Source organism: Rhinatrema bivittatum, chromosome 3 (assembly GCF_901001135.1).
Source record: "Rhinatrema bivittatum chromosome 3, aRhiBiv1.1, whole genome shotgun sequence".
Classification (NCBI taxonomy): domain Eukaryota; kingdom Metazoa; phylum Chordata; class Amphibia; order Gymnophiona; family Rhinatrematidae; genus Rhinatrema; species Rhinatrema bivittatum.
Window position 1 is genome coordinate 487,320,079 of NC_042617.1, and position 27,594 is coordinate 487,347,672.

At 42.8% G+C, this 27,594-nt stretch overlaps 1 protein-coding gene across 3 annotated transcripts in view; it reads right to left on the reverse strand.

Moving 5' to 3' along the window:
- The window catches only part of SLC25A27 (solute carrier family 25 member 27), a 156,919-nt gene that overhangs the window by 76,541 nt on the left and 52,784 nt on the right, over nt 1–27,594 (reverse strand). For all 3 annotated transcript variants that reach the window (XM_029596063.1, XM_029596062.1, XM_029596060.1), the window contains one exon: nt 6,891–6,972. In XM_029596063.1, coding sequence (XP_029451923.1) covers nt 6,891–6,972 — 82 coding nt within the window. The remainder of the gene's footprint in view (nt 1–6,890; nt 6,973–27,594) is intronic.

The window sequence follows — 27,594 nt, forward strand, 5'->3', positions numbered from 1 at the left end:
GACAGTGACTTGGTCAGTGCATCCACAATCAACTTCTCTGATAGGCAATACTGAAGTTCAACAGATGACACGTCACATCAATGTGTTTGGTGCAAGGGTTCACCTTATTAGTCTGTGCCAACTTTATGCACCTCTGGTTGTTTTCCACGATAGGCATGGACTCATGTATGTCAAGTTCAATGTCCATGAATAACTGGACAAATCACCACTTGGCAGACTTGGGCTGCTGCAACATACTCTGCTTCAGAGGATAAGAGTGCTGCTGTTTGCTTCTTACTAGCCCAGCAAATGGTTCCACTCCAATATTGTAAAAGGTGCCTGACACTGGACTTATGGTCTGATGTGTCACCAACCCAGCCAGTATCCACACAGCCAATTAGTTTGGGGTTTTCAGTCACTAGTAACTAACTACTACTTCGCTGCATTCCATCTGCATTATAATTGTGCTGCAATGCACAAATTGAGCTCTGGAATTTGTTGCCAGAGGATGTAGTTAGTGTAGCTGGGTTTAAAAAATGTTTGGATAAGTTCTTGCAGGAGAAGTCCATTAACTGTTATTAATCAAGTTTACTTAGGGAACAGCCACTGCTATTATTGGCAATACGGGATCTACTTAGTGTTTGGGTACTTGCCAGATACTTGTAGCCAGGATTGGCCTCTGTTAGAAACAGGATGCTGGGCTTGATGGACCCTTGGTCTGACCCAGTATGGCATGTTCTTATGTTCTTAACTTTCCTGTATAGGATTCCAACTGCTGCTGCAATCTCTGGACTTATTACTGTAGCTAGGTACAATAGCTTGCCAATTACTTGTCAATATTGATTTTTGTTTGGTAAGAAATTCTCGGTGTTTTCACCTTTTAATTACTCTTAATTCCATGGAAGCTTTCCTCATTCCATACTAGGTCAGCATCTTACTGATTTGACTTTTCTGGTTGAGTAGGACACTTCCATCCTCTTCCCCCTCTATTTGGGCTGCTGCTATCCCTGCACCTGCATTGCCTCCAGGGCCACTTCTGCTGCTGCCCCCAGTACTGCTCCGATGAGAGGATGGTGGATAGCCAGAGCTTGGGGAGGACTGGGAGAGCTGGGGAGCAGGGTATGGGAGCTGGAGGACCCAATGAAGAAGGGTTGGGTGCAGGAGTGGGAGGGAAAGCAAGAAAGGGAGAGGTAAGATCATGGGGAAGGGGTGGGAAGAAGAGATGGAGAAGGAAAGGCTAAAGGGAAAGAAGGGGAGGGGGAGGAAGGGGGAGAGAGCAAGGTTGGGGAGAGAGGGGGCTGAAGGGAGAGCATAAAGCAGGCGAAGAGCAAGCAGGGGTGGGGATAGGGAGACAGAAAATGGTCTGAATGAGAAGGGGGCAGCCCTCCTTGCTGTGTCTCTTACCCCGCTCCTCGGGACCTCTCCACAGATTCTCACCCAGAGCTCCCGCTGTGCCAGACCTCGCCTCCTGACGGTGTGGATCTGTGGGGCACCTCCCTACAGGTGGTAACAACTCTCACCTCGGGCCAAGGATCCACAAACCCACAAACCATTACAACATTTTTCTCTGAATTCACTGACACAAAGAATCTAAGGTAATTACTACAGGTTTAGTAATCGTGGAATGAACCACGGTAGCCTCTATAACTTCACCAGTAGGGGGGTGCTCTACCCCAATACACACACACACACTGATGGAAGCTCCCCACCTAGTATGGGACAGGGCAAAGCAGAGTGAGCTCTTTCCATCTCAGACACTGTTCCCATGTAGTTAGAGGAAATTGCCTGCGGTTGCTTGGGACAATCAGGGCTAAGTGAGACTGAAGAGTCACTGGGAGTGGGTGCAGAAGCCCCAAGTTCCTCTTGACCATGAGTTACCTAGAACACGAAGGAATCCAACATTTTCTGGGCAGAAGAGAGAAGAAATGACAATGCAGATGGGAGCAGGCGAGCAGAACCTTTTTGCCCATCTCAACTGTTAGAATTCCAGAAAAAACTGCAAAGCTCCGAAATCAGCAACAAGGGGTGCATCCCTTTGGTACGCTGGCGGCGGTGCACCGCAGGCACTGGCCTCTTATGGGTCCCGGCGGCCCTCCAATGACGCTGGGGGGCAGGAACAGCAGGAATCTCTGGTCAGTGCAGAGATGTCAGGGCTTTAGGTAGCACGTCCCATTGAGCGCTGGGTCTCAGTGGCCCTCTGATGATGCTGGGGGCTGAGAACAGCAGGAGCTTCTGGTTGGTGCAGCGACATCATGGCTTCAGGCAGCACTCCCTGTTGAGCGCAGCAGGTGCTGGCCTCTTATTCGTCCCAGCGGCCCTCCAATGATGCTGTTATGGTTTAGTGGTGTTTGGGTGAATTCTTGGGTACTGTGACAGATGACCACACCCACGGGGAGGAGCCCCGTGGGGAGCCTCAGACTGGGCTAGACTCAGGACACACAAACACAGAGTTAGATCTTTTATTGTACAGCTGATGAATACCACCAGAGGTGGCAGTTGTGAGGTGATCCAGAGGTAGCAGTCCAGGAACCCTCGGCAGAGGGGACCCGTCTCACATAGTTGGTATAGGGAGATCCCAGTGTAGGTTTCCCAGCATGGCTATGCTGTAGATGGTACCTGATTTCAAGAAAGTATGGTATAAACACAGAGGATCCCTAAATGCCAGGAAGAGAGGGGAAAGCCTGAGATCAACTGGGGTCTATGGATATGCATAGGAATGAAATTGGGCAGAATGGATGGGCCTTATGGTCCTTATTTGCCATCATTGTTTATGTTTCTATGTATTCATTCATCTCATTTAGGCATCCAGTCTAACATCCAGAGAGTTTTAAACATCTATAATGATTGAAAATCTGCCCAGTTTTTTTATATGCACAAATGTATGCATCTGAATTCCCATTTAGATGCACAACTCTTGTCTTTGAATTTTTAGCCCTTTATCTGCAGCTGTGGTCATATAGCTTCCTTTTATCTGCAAAAATTTCTTGGAGGCCAGTGTACTAAGCTACAAATGCTTTCGCAGAAGGGGGCCTATTTATTTATTTAAAAAATATACATCCCGCTTGATCATCAGGGCAAAACACCCTGAAACGTGCAAAAACGCTGGCATTTCAGGCTTTTATGCACGTTTACGCATGTAGGTCCCGTTTGCAAAAACATTTGCAGCATAGCCTCCTTGCACATAGTAAACTTACGCACGCATGTAGTTATGAGATAATGAGCTGCTGTGATACAATATCATGCAAAGCAGCTCATATCTCAGAGTTCTCAGGGAGGTGTAGTTATCTTTTTTGTGAAGCCTCCCATAGGAAACTTGTGAACATATCTTTCTAGCAGGCACATTTGCAAGTACTTCCTGGTAAAACTCTTACGTGGGTAAAATCCTGGCTTCTGCCCAAATTTCAGCACAGTTTAGTCCCTTGGACTCTTAGTCTCTACACAATGTCTTTTCTCCTTTTTTGTCAAACTGAAATCAAGCAGACATGAAAGAAGCTGTATTGAAGTACAAGGAAGGCGAGTACATGTATTTTGTTATGATAGAAGATCATTAGAAGAGGGATTAAGACTGACCTAACCACTAGCTTTCAACCAGCCATTCTACTTATAGTATAAAGCAATACTAAAGGAAAAAGGATGGAAGAAGTAAGACAGCACAGGGCATCTGTCTTCATCCAACCCCAGCCTACCAGTATTTTCTGTCTCCCAGCAGATGGTAGACGGACATCCTATGCTGCGGACTAAAAGTCTGATTAGACTGGGTGAACAGGAAACATTTTTTATCCTGGCGACTCCTGAGGTGAAAGCCTAGGCTCCCTCCCCCTCAGCTGAGCAGGATCAGGGCCAGGGGGCTACCGGTCTTCTGTTAGTTGGTTCCCATTCTCCCAAGTCGTCTTCTTCTTTCCCCCAGCTCCCTCATCTCCTTAAAAGGAAAAAAATAAAGGAACATGGATCTCTTTTGTTTGTATCAAAGTTTGTTAAAAAAAAGAAATCAAACAGAGCACAGCAAGGGCTTGAGCAAGCATCAGCCCTTTCAAGGCGTCAGCTGCTGGGAGCAGAACAGTTGGGGGTAAGAAAGTAATGGTTGAGTGTTTTCAACCTCCCAACGGGTTCTCAGCCACGGCGGTGACAGTAACGTAGCAAACATGGTGCTTAATCCCACAGAGTGCGGGAAAAAGACAGTGCTGTGTGTGTGTGGCCTGTGGGGTCACAGGTACAGGCAAGGAACTCAGCTGGCTGTGCCGCGTTTGCTGGGAGGGGGAAGACGTAAAGCACGGTTCCATGGTGATTTCAGTGGGGGGAGTCCAATGCTGCTTGGCCATCTCAGCCTGCGGTTCCTACCAGTGATAGAGGCTCCGTGGCGGGAACAGTAATCATTTTAGGAGCACGGATGCATGAGAGGGAATCGGGGACCTCTTCTCAGAGGTGGGAAAACCTCCAAAGGGGTCTGCTCTGCTATCGACGCCAAAGATGAGGAGCTGGCTGACCACTCTATGGGGCTGAGAAGAGGTCCCCAGCTCCTCATCTTTGGGGTCGATAGCAGAGCAGACTCCTTCAGAGGTTTTCCCACCAGAGCATGATCCTCAGGAGCGAGAATGGCAGCCACTGTGGGGCTATCGGGGAGTACAGGTGAACATGAGCCACCTTCACTGGATCCAAAGGGGAATGCGTCGAGGGAATCATTTTTGACTGCAGTACTTTAAAGGCCTTCCTGGTTCCTTTGATTCAGGTGCAGCTGCAAGTCTCTTTGTTCCAGTGCCTCCTGCTTATGAGGAGAGTTCCCCAGTAGGGCTGGCGGCCAAAGTGCAGATAATTTAACAGAGCCCTTCTGCTTACTTCTGTGGGACAGGAAAAGGTTTCTGTGATTGCTCTGCAATTCCCCAGGGCTGTGAGTTTATTGCCTACTACCCCTGCCAACAAAAAAAAAGAAAAGGAGAAACTGGAACAAAGCCTGCAAAGTTCCAGCAGACTTGCTACATGTGGGCAAGTATGAGAGCTGCCCATATGAGTGCAAGTCACAAGGAGGAGCACTTTTAAAGTCAGTGGAGCAGAACCTAGTTCTGCTGGGGTGAATCTGTTCTCTTTCCAGCCGCCTCTGCAGCCTGGCAGTAGGTTCACGGCCTGGAAGTCCTAGGATCAGGGGTTTAATTCCCGTCAACCCCAAACCCTTGAAGCACCATGCAGCCATGTACTGATGCTCTGGGCTGCTGTCATTTCTCAGCGAAGGCAGTCCAGTGCCTTCGTTATTATTTAATCCCGTGGATACACTCTTCTTGGCTTGGGCTTCCATGGTTAAGTCATTTATTAAGTGCATGTGACCAGCCTGGGATAGACGTCTATCCAGAGAACCTCCAAAAATTACCTCTCCACTGGGTTCAGATGGAAGGAGAATTTATTTATTTAGATTGTTTTATATTCCTAGGTCAGCACGCTCTTCGGCACTTCAAAGCAGATTACATTCAGGTAATGTAGGTAATGTATTTCCCTATCCCCCAGAGGGCTCAAAATCTAAGTTTGTACCTGAGACAAACTTAGAATTCTTCATTTAGTCAGGAGTTGGACAAAGCTGAGGGTTCTCCTTGGCATGGTAGATGAATGTAGGGGCCTGCATAATGTTGATCTGAATGAGATCTTGGAGGAGAAGGAATTCCCTCTAGATCTAGAGGACTCTTCTCCCATGATCCATCTATTTCTCTAGGAGGAACTCACTTATTATGTTTGCAAGTGCTATGGTCCTTGATGATCACGGAAGAAAGGAAGGGAGTGAAACAGGAAAAGAAAAAAGTTCTACCCTAGATGCTCTGGTGTGTTCAGTCACTAAACATGCCACCATTCCTGCAGAAAGGAAAGCATTGTCTCAGAAAATGATTGCAAGGGTGCTCATGCAGACGTGTTGAGGTGGCCAATAAAGTACAGCAAGTAGTGGCAGACAGCTATGTTGTAGCCAGACTGGCCTGGCATTGGTCTCAGAATCTTCCAAAAGACGTTTCAGGTTCAAGGGATGATTCTTCTTCTTTGGAATCAGGGGCAGCGTATCTTCTTGGACACGGCCTTTCATTCTGTCTGTACAACAGAGCTTTGGTCTGCAGACCGTATTTCCTTTTAAAAGGAAGCCAATTGTTTTGGGGAAGATCTTGGTAAGATGGCCAAGGTCTGAAGTGATTCTGAGTTCCAGAGGCTTCAAGAGGACAAGCCAAGAATTGCAGGGTGTTCCTGCCAGCTAGCCTTGAATCGGGTCAAGGTTTCATGAGTGTAATTCAGTTCAGACTTAAGTCTACCCTAACCACTAGCTATTAACCAACAGCTCTACCTACAGTATGAAACAATACTAAAGGAAACAGGAAGAAAAAAGAAAGACTACACAGGGCATCTGCCAGCAAATTACACAACAAATGTAAAGTTTTTGAGTAGAAAGTGCAGATTATTATTGTTATTTATTATTATTTTTAGATAAGATTAACATGAAGTAAACCTCACCAAGTCCAATCACTCAAAACCCAATTTTTACATCTTGCTCAGGTAATTCACATATCCCAGTAACTCTGCCTCCTCAATCTTCTTCCTTAGTTCATACTGTAAAATCTTCCTAATCTGACTTTTTCCTCTTCTTCCATATTCTTTTCCAAATATTCTTTCATGCTTTCAAACTCTTGCCCAACTGAACCCTCTGCAACCCAATCAAAACAGACCCCGAAACACATCTTCCCCTTTCACGGTGTCTCTTGCTTGATTGAAGCCTCAGATTAAACTTTTACTATCACAATGCTCTCACAGTAGAGCCTACCAACAGGGATACTCACATAGCATCCTCTCGTTTACTATCTTTAGACAAATAAGATTTGCATGATAGACGAATCAGAAACTTTCATCTACAGCTTTTAAAATCTGAGCAGTAATGATAGTTTTAGGCTTACCACAAAGGGAAACTATCATCAGCTCTTCTTATCAGACTGCCACGAAGCTGTTCATATGCAAGCATCCGCACTCCAGAATACACTGAAACAGACAAAAAGGAATTTGGCTTTCAAGCACTCTGTGGCTGGCTGATTGACTATCATATGAGCTGCATCTCTCTCCTCCAAATCAGTAATGTTCTGGGCCGATGTCAGGCAGAAGATCCAAGACAGAATCAAAATATGGGGAAAGAGAAGTACCTAAATCAATGTGTAATGTGGTTTTCTATTTAGTGAAACGTCTGTTAGAGGAACACCATTTTCAAATTCTGATCAAACTCCATACCAAAAACTAGTTCCTGTTCAAATTGCCCTTAAAATCAAAATACATAATTATTGTAAAAAAGGAATCCACTGCACTGTAAAATATATATAGGATTGCAATGGAAGCAGAGATGTTACTGTAGAGAGATTATAATCTACCAAATGTGGCTTGGCGCATCCCATCTACAGGACCACATCAGTAGAGAGATCCTAGATTCTCTTTCAGAGGCTCGCCTCAGAGAAAGATAATGGAATCCACAATACTTTCGAATAAAGAAAGTGTTTCTAATGCCCATGCAGGTAGTCACTTGTGTTCCAGTGATCACCAGACAGTGTGGTTTAATAAAAGAGCAAAGGCAGAGAGGGATCACACTAAGAATACCTTAAGGAAGTGCTGGCAGGGTGAGAAAATGCGTGTGTAGTAGAATGGTGCGATAAAGTAAAAAAAAAAACAAAAAAAAACAAACTACAGTAAGGACTACAAACCTTTATGTTTGAAAAATTAATAAAAGTACATAAGAACCGCCATATTAGGTTAGACCAAGGGTTCATCAAGCCCAGTATCTATTTCTAGCCTCCCATCTGGAAAGGATCCAAAATTGCAAAAATTTCCCAGTAGATGTAAACAAGAAAATGCTTGGTAAGGGTGCAAAGTCACTGTTACAATAATACCTCTGTTTATACTCCATGCTGCAACTGCACCTACAGCACTGTGTACAATTTTTGTCAACATATCTCAAAAAATATATAGAGGACTTTGAAAACTTACATAGAATGGCGACCAAAATGATCAAGGGGATGGAATAGCTTTCCTCCAAGGAAAGGCTAAAGAGGTTAGGGCTCTTCAGCTTGGAGAAGAGATGGCTGAGGGAAGATATGAGGTCTATAAATTCATGAATACATTGAAATGGTAAATGCTAATTGATTGTTTACTCTTTCAAAAAATATAGAGGCTAGTAGGGTATGAAGCCAAACCCAACAGCCTGCGGAATTCTTGAGGGAGCCGGCTGAAACCCTAATTACAACAATTGCCAATGTAAACATGTGCTCAGAAACACCCCTTGAAAGTGAGCAGCTTCCAGAGGGATCTCTCTCTTACAACTGGAGGAGAGGGGTCAGAAGAGCCTAGTTCTCCCGCTGTCTGTGAAATTGCAGTTTCCACCGGAGCAGAGCACGTCATCACTGCTGAGCATGGAGTAATAGGAGAAGTCGCACCACAGAGAGGGAGAGCTGTGTTACATAGGCCACAGACAAGGACAACATGTCTGACTGTGACTTCTATCCAGTATCCTGGTGAAAGCCAGAACTATTCATCTGATGAGGGGTCAACAAATTCCCAGTCCCCAAGGAGGGGCAGCAAGACTCTGGTTAGCCACAATTTCGATTCTAGAGAGTGGAATATTGCAGTGTCAGCTTCCAACATGAGATGGCATTTTGCCGAATGGCTTGTTTGGAGGAAGACCAGACCGCTGTTTGGACTGTGATACCCATATGTTCCAATTTATATCATGAACTATATTGTAACACACCACGAAGAGTGGATATGGGAATAATAAAAGATAAAACTGACTATGACTTTGTTCGCAGTCATCCAGAATTTGGCATCGACATGGCCATATGAGTAAAGGATATGAAAACAGGAAGGAGTGTTTACAAACATGCAGTCCAATACCAGCGTGGGGATGGGTATATAAACCACTACCAAATAGAATGTCTGCTTCCAAAAGGAATGACAATCAAGACCCACCCTGAACATTATGACCCCCCTGCCGGTGGGAAATGATGAAGAAGAGTCATGAGTGACTGGATGATCTTGAGTCATTTCCTATTTAAAAGGGTGGTGTGAACGGATTTTAATACTGCTGACTTTGTTTTGTACTGCTGAAACTGATGACAAAAATTATTGTTGAATTGTGCTGATGTTTGCCATTTCTAGGAGAATATTTTCTCTTTCTCTCTTACAGAATCTACCTCATAATTTCTACAAGCAACTGACACCTGCAAGAAAAAGGCCAGGAAGAGATTTGCAGCTATTCTGAGATTGATTAGGGGCATTCATTTTTATCCCATATGAGAGTGGGAATGTTGCTATCTGATATTGGGGTTATTGTCATTGTGATTTGATTATTTTCAAAGATATGGAGAATTTCACAGATAGCATATTGAAATATTGTGTGGTTGTTTTCTCTAAATTATGAAGTTTACAGGTAGTGGTGGAGGATGATATATATATATATATATATATATATATACATGTATATTGGTGACAAAAACGGCAATGACAATAATATAAGATAAATAGTGTAAGTGTGAACACACAACCAAACAAGCACTACTATCACAAAAGCCTTAATAAAACCTAAATTAACCCAATGAGAAAAATCTTATTATACTAGAAAAAAAAGGGAGATTAACAAATTTTATAAAAATGAAATAGTATAAAGTTTGGGGAAAAATCATCAGTTCAAAACTTACTGAAAAATATAGAAAGCTAACATGTAGGTCTGTCACACCTGCAAGTCTCAAGCGTCTGTAATCAGTACTGGCAAAATTCATTAAGCTCCTTTTTTTTTCTGGGATAATAAGTTGTTTCATTGGGTTAATTTAGGTTTTATTAAGACTGTTGTGATAGTGTTAGATTTTCAAAGCATACGCGCATAAATCCCGCGGTTTATGCGCGTTGCCGGGCCTTGCACGTGCAAGGCAAATTTTCAGACACCTCGCCACGCGCGTAAACCCCGGCATGAACACAACTGCCGTGCCTCTTCAAGGGGGTGGGTGAAAACTCGCTCACAACTTACTTCAGCCTGTGGACCTGAAGTAAGTTCTAAAACAAACAAAAAAGATAGGTAGAGTTTGGGGGGTGGGGAGGAGAGGGAGGGAGTTTAAGTAGGAAGTAGGGAATTTCCCTTCCAGTCCATTCCTTAATTGGATGTTATAAAATCTGATGGCTGCATGCACGCAAGGGGGAGAATTTATGCAAATTCCACGCAGCAATGCATTTGGGCCTTCCCCAGTTCCCTCCCAGTCCGCTCACGTGCGCGCAGCCATCAGATTTTATAATGTACGCGTGCCGGCGTGCACATGTTATAAAATTGGCGCATCCATGTGTGCGCGCCGGGAAGCACGAGCTCATGGACGCACGCATATTTTAAAATCTACAAGAAAACAGAAACATTATGCAAAATCACAAAAAAATGAATAGTTAATATCTATTAAAATTTATATAAAACATTTTTATTCCGCAAACTCTATTCTTACTATCTGACACCTGATCATCCCAGCACTCAACAGAACTCGCAAGCATAATCCTCCTCCTTCATGCTTTCCTGATGTACCCTCCTTTTCTACCCCTCCCTGCTCACTCCCTTGATCCGTTAAGTTCTTTGAAAATGTTCTCCGCAATATTCTGTTATTCAACGACTAAGAAAATATGTTGATTGTTCACAAAACCCTACTGTTCCCAACTACTATGTTAACTTCATTTGATTGTAAGATAATTGCATATGTTGGATGATAATTGCAGATTTGTAAACCGTTATGATGGCTCTACCGAATAACGGTATATAAAACCCTACAAATAAATAAATAAATAAATATAAGCTTTCACAATTTTTGAATTGTATAGAAAAAAACATTTTAAAAAGTGGCTAGCGCCACACAGTGAGGAGTAAACAATAACACAAAGTTTATGGTAAAGATTGCTGAAAATTCTAAGTTCTTATAAGAATCCTGTAAGGAATTAAAACCTGCTTCAGGATATTGAGAAGGTAGTTGTTGATGGAAAGATCTATGAAAAGGTTTCTTAGATTAACAGCTCCAACAGGAGTCTGTATAGGTTGAAACAATTTCAGCAAAGCACATTCTACTTCAATGGGAGGCTGTGTAACTAAAGGAATTCAGAGCTGAGCGCACCCCGTCAAAAGGCCTTGAGATATTTCACCAATGCTGGCTTCTTCAGGGAGAACGATGTTAGAAACACTGGGCAGGTGTGCTATACCGTTTCAATTGAAAACGTAATCAGTATTAGAGCAGCACTGAAAGGCTTATCACAGAAAATTTTCAACATTTAAACATGCTTCACAAAGTCGCAGCATTCAAGGCTTCATCAAATGTCAAAGCAGGCAGTCAGCAGACCATGGATTGTGTATGTGATACGATCGTATATGAGTAGTTGTTTTTAGCTGTTTTGATATAACATTTGATGTGATTTCATTCATTGAGAGTTTGGATGTTGTAACACTAATATATGTAAGTTCATATATAATGTAAAGTTGAAAAACACTGAAGTATGTTATCAGAAATGTGTTAGTGAATAATGAAAATTAGGAATAAAATATTGTTCTAAAAGTTTGTTTTGTTTTTGAAAATGATTAGTTTGTAACTTATCCCTTGTTTATTTATGTGACTACAGCACCAGAAGATGGGGTTACATTTATAAATATGTTAAAAAGCACCACTCCCCAGACAGATCCTTGGGGCACTCCACAATGTGTCTTCCTCGATTGAGAAAACTGACCATTCAGTCCTACTTTCTGTTTCCTTTTAGCCAGTTCACAATTCACAATAGGACATTATTATTATTAGTAGTAGTAGTATCCCATGACTTTTTAATTTCCTGAGGAGTCTCTCATGAAGGACTTTGTCAAATGTCTTCCAAAAATCTAGATACACTATATTCACTGGTTCACAGTTACCCACATGTTTATTAACCCCTACAAAGAAAAATGCAGATGGTGAGTCAGAACTTCCCTTGGGTAAATCCATATTGGCTGTGATTCATTAAATCATGTCTATCTATATGTTTTGCAATTTTATTCTTTAGTATAGTTTCTACAATTTTTCTAGCACTGATGTCAAGCTCACTGGTCTAGAGTTCCTTTTTTAAAGATTGGCACTTTGTCCTCACCTCACTGATGGGAAAATTAACGGAGTCTCTGCTGAAAGAAAGGATAGTGAATTATCTACAATCCAATAGGTTGCTGGATCCAAGGCAGCATGGATTCACCAGGGGAAGATCCTGTCAGACAAATCTGATAGATTTTTTTGATTGGGTGACTACAGAATTGGATCAAAGAAGAGCGCTCAATGTGATTTACTTGGATTTCAGCACAGCTGTTGATATGGTCTCACATAGGAGGCTCATGAATAAAATGAGAAGCTTGGGAGTGGGCACCAAGGTAGTGGCGTGGAATACAAACTGGAAAATGAATAGGAGACAGAGTATAATGGTAAATGGAACCAACTCTGATGACAGAACATGTTAAGTGGAGTACCCCAGGGATCAGTTTTGAACCCGCTTCCGTTCAATATCTTTGTGAGTGACATTATGGAAGGGATAGAAGGTAAAGTTTATCTATTTGCAGATGATACTAAGATCTGCAACAGAGTGGACATGCCTAAAGGAGCAGAGAGAATGAAAAGTGATTTCAGAAATCTTGAAGAGTAGTCAAAGATTTCGCAGCTGGGATTCAATGCCAAGACATGCAGGGTTATGCATCTGGGGTGTGGTAATCCAAAAGAGCTGTATGTGATGGGGGAAGAAAGACTAATGTGCATGAACTAGGAGAGAGACCTTGGGGTGATAGTGTCTGGTGATTTGAAGGCAGTGAAGCAATGTGACCAGGAGATAGCTAAAGCCAGAAGAATGTTGGGTTGCATAGAGAGAAGAGCAGCCAGTAAGAAAAAAGAGATGATAATGCCCTTGTACAGGTTCTTAGTAAGGTCTCACCTGGAGTACTATGTTAAGTTCTGAACCCCATATTTCAAAAAAGATTGACAAGAAAGGGGCAATCCACAAAAGAGTGACCAAAATGGTGTGGGGTCAGTATCAGAAGACTTATAATGAGAGGCTGAAGGATCTGAATATATATACACTGGAAGGCAGGAGTGCAAGAGAGATGTAATACAGACCTTCACATACCTGAAACATTTTAATGAGGCCTGAACTTCTAACATTTTCTTTTGGAAAGCAAACAGTAGAACTAGGGGTCACAAAATGAAACTCCTGGGGGAACAACTCAAAACCAAAAGCAAGAAATATTTCTTCACAGAGAAGGTGTTGGATGCCTGGAATACCATTTCAGAAGAGATGGTGAAGACAAAAACAGTAAACAAATTCAAAAGGGCATGTGGAAGGTTCCTGGTTCGATCCCCAGGTCAGCTAATCTAGAGATGAGGAGGAGGCACCGTTCACAATGGAATCATAGTAGTCTTTGAGGCATGACGCTTAGTAACCAGATTCAAGGCTCATAATTGTAGGGTTCCGGAAGGAGTCCTGGTGCTGTCACTTCAGTGCCCAGACTAGGTACATTCAATGGAACAAGGAGGAGTGGAGATACAAAAATAGAGGAAAATCCCCAGATAGTTGCAAATGAAGACTCATGGCACCAGGATCATAGCCCTGGTTCTGAATGAGTTGAAGGCCAAAAGAGGCAGGAAGAAACTGCCATGTCAAAAATTAAAAAAAAAAAAAGAGAAAAAACATTAGCATTCAAAGGGAGAATGGATCTCAGAAAGAGAAGGACAAGAAAGAAAGTTTGGAAAAGCTAAGAGAATCAGGGAGAAGAGTCAAGTTGGCAAAGGTGAAAGCAGAAAGAAAAGATAGCAATAGTATTAAAGTGAGATGAAAAGACTTTTTTTCAGGTGTGTCAGGGAAAGGATGAGGGGCAGTGGTGAGATTTTAAGAATGAGAGGAGAAAAGGAGGAATGTATGGGGAGATCTGGGTAAACAAATAAGGGTGGGAGTAGCTTGCTTGTTGTGGCGGTTACTACCCCGAACCAATGAAGCCTGTTACTTCACTTTGAAATGCATATCAGCGCAGCTTACTGCTTCAATGACGGGGGGGGGGGGGGGGGGGGGGATGAAGAAATAGGATTTACATCCAGACAACATCTAACAAGGCATTGATCTGAGCAGTATGAGTATACAAATGTAACACAAACATTGTGGTAACTTGCTCGATACGACGGTTACTACCCTCAAACATTAAGCCTTATACATCACTTTGATGCAGCTCCAACACTGTTCTCTGCATCAATGGCGGGGGTGGAAGGAAATTAGAATCAAAAAGTTATCAATAAGGGCCCTGAACTCAGCGGTCAGAGTAACAGATAAGTATGAGAAAAAAGAAGTGTGAAGCTTGCTAGGCAGACTGGATGGGCCTATTGGTCTTCTGCCATCATTTCTATGATTCTGCGTAGGTTTTTAATCTTTTTTATGTTCCCCCCAAAAAGATTCTAAGGTCTAATACAGGAAACACCTTCCTCAGTTTTACACGCAAGAATACAGTCAGTGATCTTTTTTACAATAAACTCTATTCCAGAATCTAATCTCTACCAAGTACTTGTTATTTAGGTATAACCACCAAAGGAGGATTTAGGATGAGTTTAAATCTAGCATGTCTAGTGGAGAGCACATAAAAAAATTAAAAAATTGGTCCTGTATTCCCCAGGCTCTTCACTCTTTTCCATATGAGGGCTGGCTGATATCACTTTTGCCTCAGTGACCTGAGAAGTGGTGATTCCTCTCCTCAGGGAAGTACCTGGTCTTTCAGAAACCACAAATGCAACAACCCTTCCCTCACAAATGGGTGTTAGCCAGGGGCGGCTCAAGGCGACCTGCTGCCTGAGGTAAGGGAAGAGATGGCACCCCCCCCACCACTAGCTCTGCCGCCCCTTCAGCGCTGCCAGCCTGGCCCCTGGTAGCAGCTTGCGGCAGCGTCCCTCCTCTCTTCAGCCGCCGCCAACTTGGGCTCTGGAGGCAGTCTGCAGCAGCGTCCCTCCTCTCTTCAGCCGCTGCAGGCTGCTGCGGCTTGCATCACCCCTCTCCTTCCAGTGGCAGCCCACAGCATCACTCTTCTCTTCAGCCACTCCCGGCCTGGGTCAACAGCCGTGGTAGGGGCAGGCAGTGTGAGGTGGACGCCATAGCGGTGTTCTGAGAGGGGAATTATTTGCCGTCTCAAAATTCAGCTGCCTGAAGCAGCCGCCTCACCCTGCCTCATTATAGAACCGCCTCTGGTGTTAGTGCTCTAGATCAACCCTCCCAACAGGTCTGATTTTCAGCATCCACAAATTATGCAAAATTAACCAATTTCTTAGACCAGCTGTATGCAAATATCTCATGATGATTTATTGTGAATATCCTAACAAAAACAAATCCATTGGAGATACCAAAGACATGTTTGAGAACTACTGCGCTAAACCCCACAGTTGTGACAAACTTCTTCCAAAAAAAATGTAATAATTTTGTTTTGCTTTATAAATTTAGTTTTAAATAGGGATTACACTGTGACTGCATATCTGTCTTTGTGCTGGTATATATGAAGTGTGTGCTTTGTGATTGTGGTAAGTGGTGAAAGTGATATTTTGGAGAAAGGAGGGTAATAAGATGACACTAGAGCACAGAACATGTGGAGAGAACTACGGATGATGGAAAACAGGGACATGAAACAAGGCTGCCATTATGTAGAAGTTTGAGATATCAAATAAGATAAATTATCCCGCAGAATCCTGTCCACAAATGTATCAAAAACAAAACTAAACTGGAGCAAGAAAATAAGTATAACAATGACGAGCAGGTTTTATTAAATTTAAAACATATAAGGGTGTCAGCAAGCCAGGAAACAAGTGCAAGACTGCCTCTAGCAGAACATTGTTTAGAATTGGGACATACATTTGATGACTTAGAATTTTGTGTACTAGCCCAGATATCTCAGAACTGGCATGGTGGGGACTTCTCTCGTCATTTATTGCAATTAGAACAGAAATGGATCTACCATCTAAATACCCTGACAATTCTGGGTCTGAACTTTGAATTAGATTTTACTGTTTTTTTTTCTTTGAATTCATTTGAGATTGTATTCTTACATATGAATTGGACATTTTTAGATTTGCACTTTTGTATGTGTCAGTATAGTTTTATTTCTTTTAGATCATGACGTCAGACGCATTATGCGTCTTTACCAGAAGCACATCTGCCTTTAAGTACTACGGTTCAGTCGGGTTGGTTTTCTGCCATTTTTCGACTTGATTGAAGATCAGGAAATCCAGACAGAGCACTTCACGTCACAGAATTTCCTGATGCAGGAGATCCGAAACGCCAGCTGACGTCGGGGTTTTGTTTCTCTACTATCACGTTGATTTTTCTGAACATTGTACCTATAGGTCTATTTTATATGCATAAAAAAGTATTTTAAAAATAACTATTTTCTTGATACTGTTTAGGTTGACTTTACATTTCATATGGGTGAATGATCAAGAGGTCCGAGCTACCACCTTCAAGGTGGGCTTTCACTTGTTTCCCGGCTTGCTAACATCCTTATATGTTTTAAATTTGATAAAACCTCCTCGCCATTGTTAGGCTTATTTTCTTGCTCCTGTTTAGTTTTGCGCTTCAAGTTTGAGATATTACAGCAATTAACCATGTCTGAGAAGATAAGGAATCCTTGGTTTCTTAGCTTTAACTTTTCAGGTAAAAAAAACCCAAACAAACAAAAAAACAACCACCAAAGGCGTCCCTAATAAGAGACTCATAGTAAAAACTGGAATCACTCAAAATGTTATGTAATGGGAAATTTAAAATGTTCTCTGGGTTTATGGATGTGTGATGCAACAAGAAACCAAGAAACTTAGGGAATCAATGGAGTCAAAAGAGGAATCAAAGGGAAGCGCGGGAACATGGAAGTCAAATAAAGACACAGGCACCAATGAATTACAACTTTGATTTATACCCTGCCTCAAAGCAACTAACAGATTCAACTATTACAATTCAATACACATTACAGACATAAGCAAGAATAAAAAATACATATCAAGTAAAAAATCAATCAAGTAAATAAAGCAAGGAAGCCATTGGTAATACTTTATTTTAACATCAGCAAGAATATAAACTACAACAAACCCCTAACTTGACAAAATCCTCACAGGACTCTCCCAATACACCTGACAACCTTTACCATGAAAGCAAAAGCCAGGAAATCACTCCATTGCCATTCACTAAGGGGCAAGCACCTTTGGTGAGACAATGCTGGAGACAGAAAGAGAGCACAAATGATTTACAGAACTTTGTACTGGGATGTGTCAGTATACAGACTCCAAAGCAGGAGAAAAAAACCAAGCATAATTGCTAAATCTGTGGGGAGACTGCAAACTGAGGATGAAGGGAGATGGTAGTATCTTTAAGTATAAAGAATATATGTGAGGGTGCAATTGTAGCAGAAGAAGGGACGCAAAGTGTATGGAGCAAAGTAGGAAAAGGGAATAAAGAGAGGGAAGGGCTACTATGGATAAAAGTGTGAGAGGGTGTGTGAGAGTGTGTGTGTGAGTGAGAGAGAGAGAGAGAGAGAGTGTGTGTGTGAGTGAGAGAGAGAGAGAGTGTGTGTGTGTGTGTGTGTGTGTGTGTGTGTGTGTGTGTGTGTGTGTGAGAGAGAGGGAGTGTGTGTGTGTGTGTGGTGGGGGAGGAGCAGATGCATAGGCAAAGGCACGCTAGAAGAGATATAGGAGAGACCACTGAGGGGAAAGTTAAAAAGGGGAAGAGAAGAAAGGGTGGAATAAGGAAGACAACAAGAGTGGGGGGGAGGGGAATAAAAAATGCTCATGTGCAAGAAGATTGGGGGACTACATGAGTAACTCCCACTAATTCCAACACAACTACAAACCTTCAAACTCCAGAACAATGAAGTTAGCCCTGCCTCAGGCAGGAGGCCCATAGCAGCATGCAGGAGGCTTCTGAGATTTTTGCACAATAGCTTTTATTCACGAGCAAGGGGCAGAATTAGAACATAAAAGGTATATCTATGATGGCTTGACCCACTATAGGGTCAAAATAATTTTTTCCTGTAGCAAATAAGAGAAAAATTACAAATGGAAAATATCTTCAATTGTTCGGTTGCTCCACAATTTGACAGAATCGAGTTTTGCATATAAAGTATTGTTTGTACTAACAGCACAAGGGAAGTAATATTGCCAGTGTTATCAAAAGCATAACTTGATATGGCAAATGACTTGGCCTAACAGTTCACATCATCGTCCACAATTTCCAAATAAATTATTGCCCTTTTAATAAATAGCCATCTCTCAATTATTTTAGTAAGCTATAAAGAGTTTCTGCTATAGGTGTACTACAAGGAAAATGTTTTTACCTAAGAATGCTCACACGGGTCGGGAAACAGTAAATCATTTCTGTTTACTTAATGAAGCAGACAGTGCTGCACAATATCTTCTTTGTTTTCACTCACTTTATTAGTGTGGGAATAAATTGCAAAATATGCTGACTGCAGGACAGTGGCGTCTCTAGACAGAATTATTTTTTGGGGAGAGGGCAAGCAAAGTATAGAGGGAGCAAGCCAAAGTGACATTTCCACAAATCCTGCCCAACCCCACAGCACAGTCCCATGCCTTTAAATTGGATATAAAAGACACAATAAGAAAGACTCCAAGGGTCTTCTGCATAATTTAAAAACAAACAAACAAAAAAAAACAAAAAACCCCAGCCAGTTTCATCTTCCCAACAAAACTACAATTAAAATTATTTGATATCTTCATTCAACCAGTTCTTCAACATGGATATGAGAGTGAAGTCTGAAGTCTATGCATGAACAGATAAAATGTTCAAATTCTGGTATCACCTCAGTAACAGAAACACAAATACCTTCCACTGCAAGATGCTTTGTGAAGTAAAACAAAACCCTGCAAAAAAAAAAAAAAAGGATACTCAGAACCTGTGTAGCAACCTTGCCATACTATAACTCCCAGAATTTAAACAGCAACAACCCTACCTAGGAAAAGACAGCACTGTAATATTACACAGGGTCTGGAATGGAAAAACACAATAAATTGTACTGCAACAGATCCTTACAGAAATTACACATTAGCAGGATCTTTCACTTCGGTCACACATGCAGACAGAAATACAGAATAAAGTGACCATAAAGTATCAACAGAAACACACAGACAAACGGAACTGGAACTGAAACAAATCAGACCCTGTATTCAGTGCAACAATGGAAAAACAGAAGTATTCACTATTATTCATAAAACATCAAACCACAAAATCAAGAAATATAATAGTACAACCATAGTCATAAAAGGAATAAATATGTTAAGTTTGCCAACTCTGATACGCTCACGCTTGGGAACCGCCAATGCTGGAGTCCTCTGCCATGCTGCTGCTAGGATCCCCTTAGACGCACATGCAAAGCGCACACCTAATCTTAAAGGCCCCATGGCGGGAACCTCCACAGCCGGCACCCACAGATGATGTCACTTGACTGGGTATTTAAACCCTAGCCACACAACAAACCAATGCCTTGGCAATGGGTGGACTACACAGTCATGTAGCACAAATTACTGCTCCAGTTCCAGCCTTGCCTCGTTCATGCTTTGTCTAGCCTTGTCACATCTGTCTTCCTTGTTCCTGTCATCAGTGTCTCCTGTGTGTCCATGTTCCCCTCAGCTTGCTACTCTGGGCACACCTCTTTCCTTGACTTGTCTACATTGCCTGCCACCTGGACCTGACCTCTAGCCTGGACACTTGCTCACTGCCTGCCCCAACCTTGGTTCTCCTCTAGCATTTGTAAACCTGCTGTTAACTTGTTTCTGGTAACTTCTGGACTCTAGCTATCACCTCTGCTCTAGGGACCCACCTGAGTTCCTGCTGGCTACCAGAATCTAAGGGTTCAACCTGCAAAGGAGGCGACTGGTAAAGGTGAAACTCCAGATTGTTCTGCTACAGGCCCCTTTCGCCAACTGGTGTAGGCCTCGGAGGCTCGCCCTCAAGGCTGCATCAACTACACTGCAGCACTAAGGGCTCACACACCCCATATGCATTACAGTTTGCTAAGGCCATGATTATGATTGTCTCACTCCCTACCTCTGCCATTGCCAGCCTAGCACACCAGCTGGAACAGCAGCAGGATCAGGTGAATACCATGACTGGCTATCTTCAGGGCATTGCGGCCCAGCCTGTCCCAACACCTGCTCCAGCACAAGTCATCCGACCTGCCACATCCATGCTCCAATTGCCTCCACTCTTGAGGTATGATGGGGATCCCAGAAGCTGTGAATGCATCCTTAACCAGTGTCAGATGCAATTTGAGCTGCAGGCACCAATATTCCCAAGCATGAGAGTAAAAGTAACCTACATTCCTTCCTTGTTGGGAAGCACTGCCTTGGCTTGGACATCCCCTCTCTGGGAACAGGATGACCCACTTCTGGGGATCTGACCCATTTTTTTGCAAGAGTTTCGTCAAGTATATGATGAGCCCAGCCGCACCACATCCAACAATACGGAACTCCTACAGATCAAACAAGGCTCTGGCTTGGTGTACACGGTGCATTTCCACACCTTGGCTTCTGAACTCTAGTGGGGCAGCGACAGTCTGTCGACAATTCTTTGTAAAGGACTTTCTAAACTCATTAAAGACAAGCTGGCTGCCAAGATTTACCACCTGCCCTGGACAGGCTGATCAGCTTAACGATACAAATAGACTTGAGATTCCAGGAAAGGGCCAAAGAAAGAAGCTTGACCCATCACCCGTCCACCTTGCTCCAACTTTCAAGAAGTCAATGACTAGCCGTCCTCTTCTTGAACCCAGTTCACCACCAGTGGAGTTTATGCAAGTAGATCGTTTGAGTTTCGGATGATGAGAGGCAAAGATGTTGGTCCCTTAACCTTTGTTTTTACTGTGCTATACCAGGCCATCTTACAAAGCAATGCCCTGACAAATCAGGAAACACAAGGACCTACTTCTGGTATCATCCTTGCATCTCTCAATTACTGGTCTAGTACGTCTGTCTCATAAAGATATTATGCTCGATACTCTCGCTTTCCTAGACACTGGTACTGGAGGGAGCTTTATTCATGAGACTTTGGTCCAATATTATGGCATACTCACAGTTCCTTTGAATTCTCCACTTTTGATATCCTCCGTTTAATGAGTCCCTCTACCAGGACAGATTATCAATGCTACAATACCATTAACTTTACAAACTGGGATCTTACAGGATTTGGTGAGAGAAGTAACGGTGGTAGGGGCCACTTGGCAAAAAGTGATCATAACATGATCAAATTTGAACTAATAACTGGAAGAGGGACAATAAGTAAATCTACAACTCTAACACTACATTTTCAAAAGGGATTCCATGCATTAAGAAAGGTAGAAGGAAGGCAAAATGATTACCGGCACATTTGAAAGGTGAGGTGAAAGAGGCTATTTTAGCAAAATAAATCCTTCAAAAACTGGAAGAAGGATCAATCTGAAGAAAATAGGAAAAAGCATAAGCATTGTCAAGTTAAGGGTAAAACATTGAAAGACAGGTGAAGAGAAAATTTGAAATAAAGTTGGCTGTAGAGGTAAAAACTCATAATAAATTTTTTTTTAAATACATCTGAAGCAAGAAACCTGTGAGGGAGTTTATTGGACCGCTAGATGACCGAGGGGTTAAAGGGGCTTTTAGGGGAGATAAGGCCATTGCAGAAAGACTAAATTAATTCTTTGCTTCTGTGTTTACTAATGAGGATGTTGGGGAGCTACCAGTTCCGGAGATGGTTTTCAGGGGTGATGAGTCAGGTGAACTGAATCAAATCCCTGTGAACCTGGAAGAAGTAGTAGCCCAGACTGACAAACTAAAGAGTAGCAAATCACCTGGACCGGATGGTATGCATCCCAGGGTTCCGAAGGAACTCAAAATTGAAATTTCAGATCTATTAGTTAAAATTTGTAACCTATCATTAAAATCATCCATCGTACCTGAAGACTGGAGGGTGGCCAATGTAACCCTAATATTTAAAAAGTTCTCCAGACCATAGACCAGTGAGCCTGACTTCAGTGCCAGGAAAAATAGTGGAAACTATTCTCAAGATCAAAATCACAGAGCATATAGAAAGACATGGCTCAATGGAACACAGTCAGCATGGATTTACCCAAGGGAAATCTTGACTCACAAATCTGCTTCATTTTTTTGAAGAGGTTAATAAACATGTGGATAAAGGTGAACCAGTAGATAAGATGCATTTGGATTTTCAGAAGGCATGTGACAAAGTTCCTCATGAGAGGCTTCTAGGAAAACTAAAAAGTCATGGGATAGGAAGCGATGTCCTTTCGTGGATTACAAACTAGTTAAAAGACAGGAAAACCTAGAGTAGGATTAAATGGTCAATTTTCTCAGTGGAAAGTAGAGTGCCTCAGGGATCTGTACTTGGATCAGTGCTTTTCAATATATTTATAAATGATCTGGAAAGGAATATGACAAGTGATCTGGAAAGGAGTATGATGAGTGAGGTTATCAAATTTGCAGATGATACAAAATTATTCAGAGTAGTTAAATCACAAGCGGATTGTGATAAATTGCAGGAGGACTTTGCGAGACAGGAAGAATGGGCATCCAAATGGCAGATGAAATTTAATGGGGACACTTGCCAGGTGTTGCATATAGGGAAAAATAACTCTTGCAGTAGTTACACCATATTAGGAGCTACCACCCAGGATAAAGATCTAGGCATCATAGTGGATAATACATTTAAATTGTCGGCTCAGTGTGCTGCAGCAGTCAAAAAAGCAAAACAGAATGTTAGGAATTATTAGGAAGGGAATGGTCAATATAATGAAAATGTCATGATGCCTCTGTATCGCTCTGGTTACCGCATCTCAAAAAAGATATAGTTGCACTGGAGAAAGTACAGAGAAAGTCGACCAAAATGATAAAGGGGATGAAACAGTTCCTCTATGAGGAAAGGCTAAAGAGGTTAGGGATGTTCAGCTTGGAGAAGAGACGGCTGAAGGGGGATATGATAGAGGTCTTTAAAATCATGAGAGGTCTTGAATGAGTAGATGTGAATCAGTTATTTACTCTTTCGGATAATAGAAGGAATAGGGGGCACTCCATGAAGTTAGCAAGTAGCACATTTAAGACTAATTGGAGAAAATTCTTTTTCACTCATTGCACAATTAAGCTCTGGAATTTGTTGTTATTAATCAAGTTGACTTAGGGAATGGCCTCTGCTATTACTGGCATCAGTAGCATGGGATCTTCTTAGTGCTTGGGTAATTGCCAGGTTCTTGTAGCCTGATGTGGCCTCTGTTAGAAACAGGATGCTGCTTGATGGACCCTTGGTCTGACCCAGCATACAATTTCTTATGCTCTTAACAAATCAGCTTCTGTGTACTACCCAAAGCAAACAATGCAATCAATCTGGGCCTGCCATGGTTCCCTATGTCACCAGCATCACACTGATTGGATAACAATGCAAATTGCTAAATGGGGGTCTTAAGTGCCATGAACAAATGTATTACCATGATCTCTCTTGTGGCACTCACTGCCCATTACCTCTGACCTGTGGACCTACCATTACATAAGGAATTTGCTGATGTTTTCAGTAAGAAACAGGTGGAGACCTTACCACCTCATCGTTTCTATGACTGTATCATAGATCTCATTCCAGGCAAGGTTCCACCTCAAGGCTGAGTTTACCCACTTTCTGCTCTGGAAACAGAGGCAATGTCTAAATATATTAAAGAAAATCTGGACCGAGGCTTTATTCATCCGTCATCATCTCCTGCAGAAGCTCGGTTCTTTTTTGTTGAAAAAAGGGTGGCTCATTACATCCCTGTATTGACTATCATGGCCTCAACGATATTACAAAAAAAAAAAAAAAAAATCAATACCCACTTCCTCTGATCACAGAGCTCTTTTGCCTGCCTCTAGGGTGTACAAGTATTTTCAAAACTGGATCTCCGAGGAGCATACAACTTGGATCTGAATCTGTGAAGGTGACAAGTGGAAGAGCACCTTTAACACCTGCGATGGCCATTATGAATATCTAGTAATGTCCTTTGGGCTATGGAATACTCCTGCAGTCTTTCAGTTTATGGTAAATGAGGTATTCCAGGACCTCCTCTACTCCCATGTGATGAGCAACCTAGATGACATCCTTATCTTATCAAAATCAATTGTCTAAGCACAGACACCATGTGAAACAGGTCCTGCAAAGGCTACATGAACATCATCTATATGCTAAGTTAGAGAAGTGTATTTTTGAACAAGAAGGACTCCACTTTTTGGGACACAACAGGGCCTTCGGATGGATCCTGAAAAAGTAAAAGCCATCTCAGACTGGCCCAGGCCGTGGGCCTCAAAGCGATTCAATGCTTTCTGGGTTTCACCAACTACTCAGCGGCTCCACTCAAATCTCTTACTCAAAAGGGTGCCGATACCAGGAATTGGACCCCAGATGCCATTCATGCCTTTGAACAACTAAAGAAGGAATTCACCCTTGGTACTTGCTTACATCATCCAGATCCGTCTCAACCCTTCATTCTGGAGGTAGATATTTCTACTTTTGGGAAAGGAGTTGTCCTCCTGCAACACAATTCTAAGGGTACTCTCATGACTTGCTCCTATTTTTCCAAGAAATTCTCTCCTGCAGAGAAGAATTCTATGATCAGTGATCATAAGCTGTTACCATTCCTCCAACGCTAGTTTGACTGCTAACATCTGTTGGAGGAGGCTAAGTATCAACTGAACATTTATACACATTATAAGAATCTTTAGGGATGTGAATCGTTTTTCTGACGATTGAAAATATTGTATGATATTTTCAAACTCATCAAGTAACGGGGGGGGGGGGTCCCCAAAAGCGATAGGAAAACCCCACAAAATTTTCGTGACCCTTTAAATTTAATTATTTAGAATCTCCCACCCTCCCGAACCCCTCCAAAAACATTTGTAAAGTACCTGGTGGTCCAGCGGGGGTCCTGGGAGCGATCTCCCGCTCTCGGGCCATCGGCTGCCACTAATCAAAATGGCGCCGATGGCCCTTTGCTCTTACCACGTGACAGGGACTATCGGTGCCATTGGCCGGCCCCTGTCACATGGTAGGAGCAATGGATGGTTGTGGACAGATTCTCCAAGATGGCATATTTCATTTTTCTACCTGGACTCCCATCTGCACCAAAATTAACTAAACTATTTGTACAACACATTTTACATCTGCATGGGCTGCCACATCATATCTTCTCAGATCAGGGAGTTCAGTTCATCGCCCAATACTGGCAAGGCATGTGCCGGAAATTCAGAATTATGTTAGATTTCACATCCGCGTACCACCCTCAAAGCAACAGACAAATTGAACGGGTCAACCAAAGCCTTAAGGCCTTCCTGCGGGCTTACGTGAATTTATTTCAGGATAACTGGGTCTCTCTCCTTTCATGGGCTGAGTTTATCAATAACAACCATGTCAATGCTTCCATAGGTTCTTCACTCTTTTTTGTAGTCTTTGGGCGAAATCCTCGAGTTCCCAAACTACCTGTTTCAAACAATTGTCCAGCAGCCACTCTGATGGGGCAAGAACATTACGAGCATTGGATTAAAACCCATCTTCTGCTGGACAAAGTGGCAGAACATTTTAAGAAGCAAGCTGACAAGAACCGCCGCCCGGCACCTCACCTGCACCCAAGTAGCTTAGTCCAGCTCAGTACCAGGAACCTGAGAGTCAGGATGCCTTCCCTGAAGTTTGCGCCACGGTTCATTGGACCTTTCCCAATTGACCGCCAATTAGGCTCAATAACTCACAAACTCAGATTACCATTACTTCTTCTATGTCTCTCTGTTGAAACTTACCATTCTTTCCACCCCTCCAGATCACTAAAGCTGAGCTAGAGGAAAACACTTCATTCAAGGTCTAAGAAATCGTACAATCTAGAAGAGTTCGTAATCAGTTGCAATACCTTATTGCCTGGAAAAACTATGGCCCTGAAGAAAACTCTTGGGAGCTGGCCTTCAACCTACAAGCCTTCCAACTGGTAGAATTCCACAGGCATTTTCCCAATAAACCCAATCGCAGGAAGTTGGGAAGGAGGCTTTGGAGGGGGGGTTACTGTTATGTTTGCTGGCTCAGGGGACATCCCCATGAGCTGGTGCACTCACCCCCAGGAACCGCCGATGCTGAAGTCTTCTTCATTGCGGCAGGAACTCTGCCATGCTACTGCTGGGAACCTCTTAGGCATGTGCACACAGCGCATTCTTAATTTTGAAGCCCACGTGGAAGGAAATTCCACAGCTGCCACCCACAGATGTCGTCAAGCGGCTCGATATTTAAACCCCAGCCGCGCAATGAATCGACGCCTCAGCATCAGGTCAACTACATAGTCATGTAACATGAGTCGCTGCTCCTGTTCCAACCTTACCTCATCCAAGCCTTGTTTTCCAGCTAGTCTCGACTAGCCTTGCCAGTCCAGCTTCATATCATCTGTCTTAAGAGCATAAGAGATGCCATAATGGGTCAGACCAAGGGTCCAAGAAGCCCAGGATCCTGTGTTCAACAGTGGCCAACCAAGTCACAAGTACCTGGCAAGTACCCCAACATTAAATGAATAGATCTCAAGCTACTAATCCTTATTGATTAACAGCAGCTTATGGACTTTTGCTCTAGGAATTTATCCAAACCTTTTTTAAACCCAGCAACACTAACTGCCATAACCACATCCTCTGGCAATGAATTCCAGAACTTAATTATGCATTAGGTGAAAATGAATTTTCTCCAATTTGTTTTAAATGAGCTACTTGCTAACTTCATGGAGTGCCCCCTAGTCTTGTATTACCCGAAAGAGTAAATAACCAATTCACATTTACCTTGTTCTTGTTGCCAGTGTCTCCTGTGTGTCCACGTTCCCCTTGGCTTGCTGTTCCAGACCAGACCTCTTACCTTGACTTGCCTAAGTTGCCTGCCACCTAGACCTGACCTCTAGGCTGGCCCAGGCTATTCTTGCTCGCTGCCTGCTCTGACCTTGACTCTCCTCTGACATTCATAAGCTTGTTGTTATCTTGTCTCTGGTATTTCTCTAGACTCTAGCTACCACCTCTGCTCTAAGGACCCACCTAAGTCCCGCCGACCACCAGAATCCAAGGGCTCAACCTGCAGAGGAGGTGGCCAGTAAAGGTGAAACTCCAGACTATCCCGCTACAGGGCACGTTCACCAGCTGCCAGCATAGGTCTTGGGGGCTCACCCTCAAGGCTTCCTCAACTATCTATAGCACTAAGGGCTCACACACTCCATATCTGTTACAAAATATTTCAAAACAACTGACAAATTGAATATCCAAAATTTCCCAAACACCAATAAAATAAAAAAATACTTTGAAGCAGAAACATCCAAAACCATGCAATAATTAAAACAAGGATTTTAAACAATCGCTATCTCCATATCTGGTAACTTTTGATTTCCAGATGCCCTGAGATTGTTGTGGAGTAGTCAGGGAGGAGAGGGAATAACGCAGCCTTTTCTCTCTCTCTCTCACACACCCACACATATGCAGGCTCACAGAATCTCTCACACCCACACGCATGCTCATACACAGGCTCTCACACATACACAAACACACACATGCTCTGTCACATTCACAG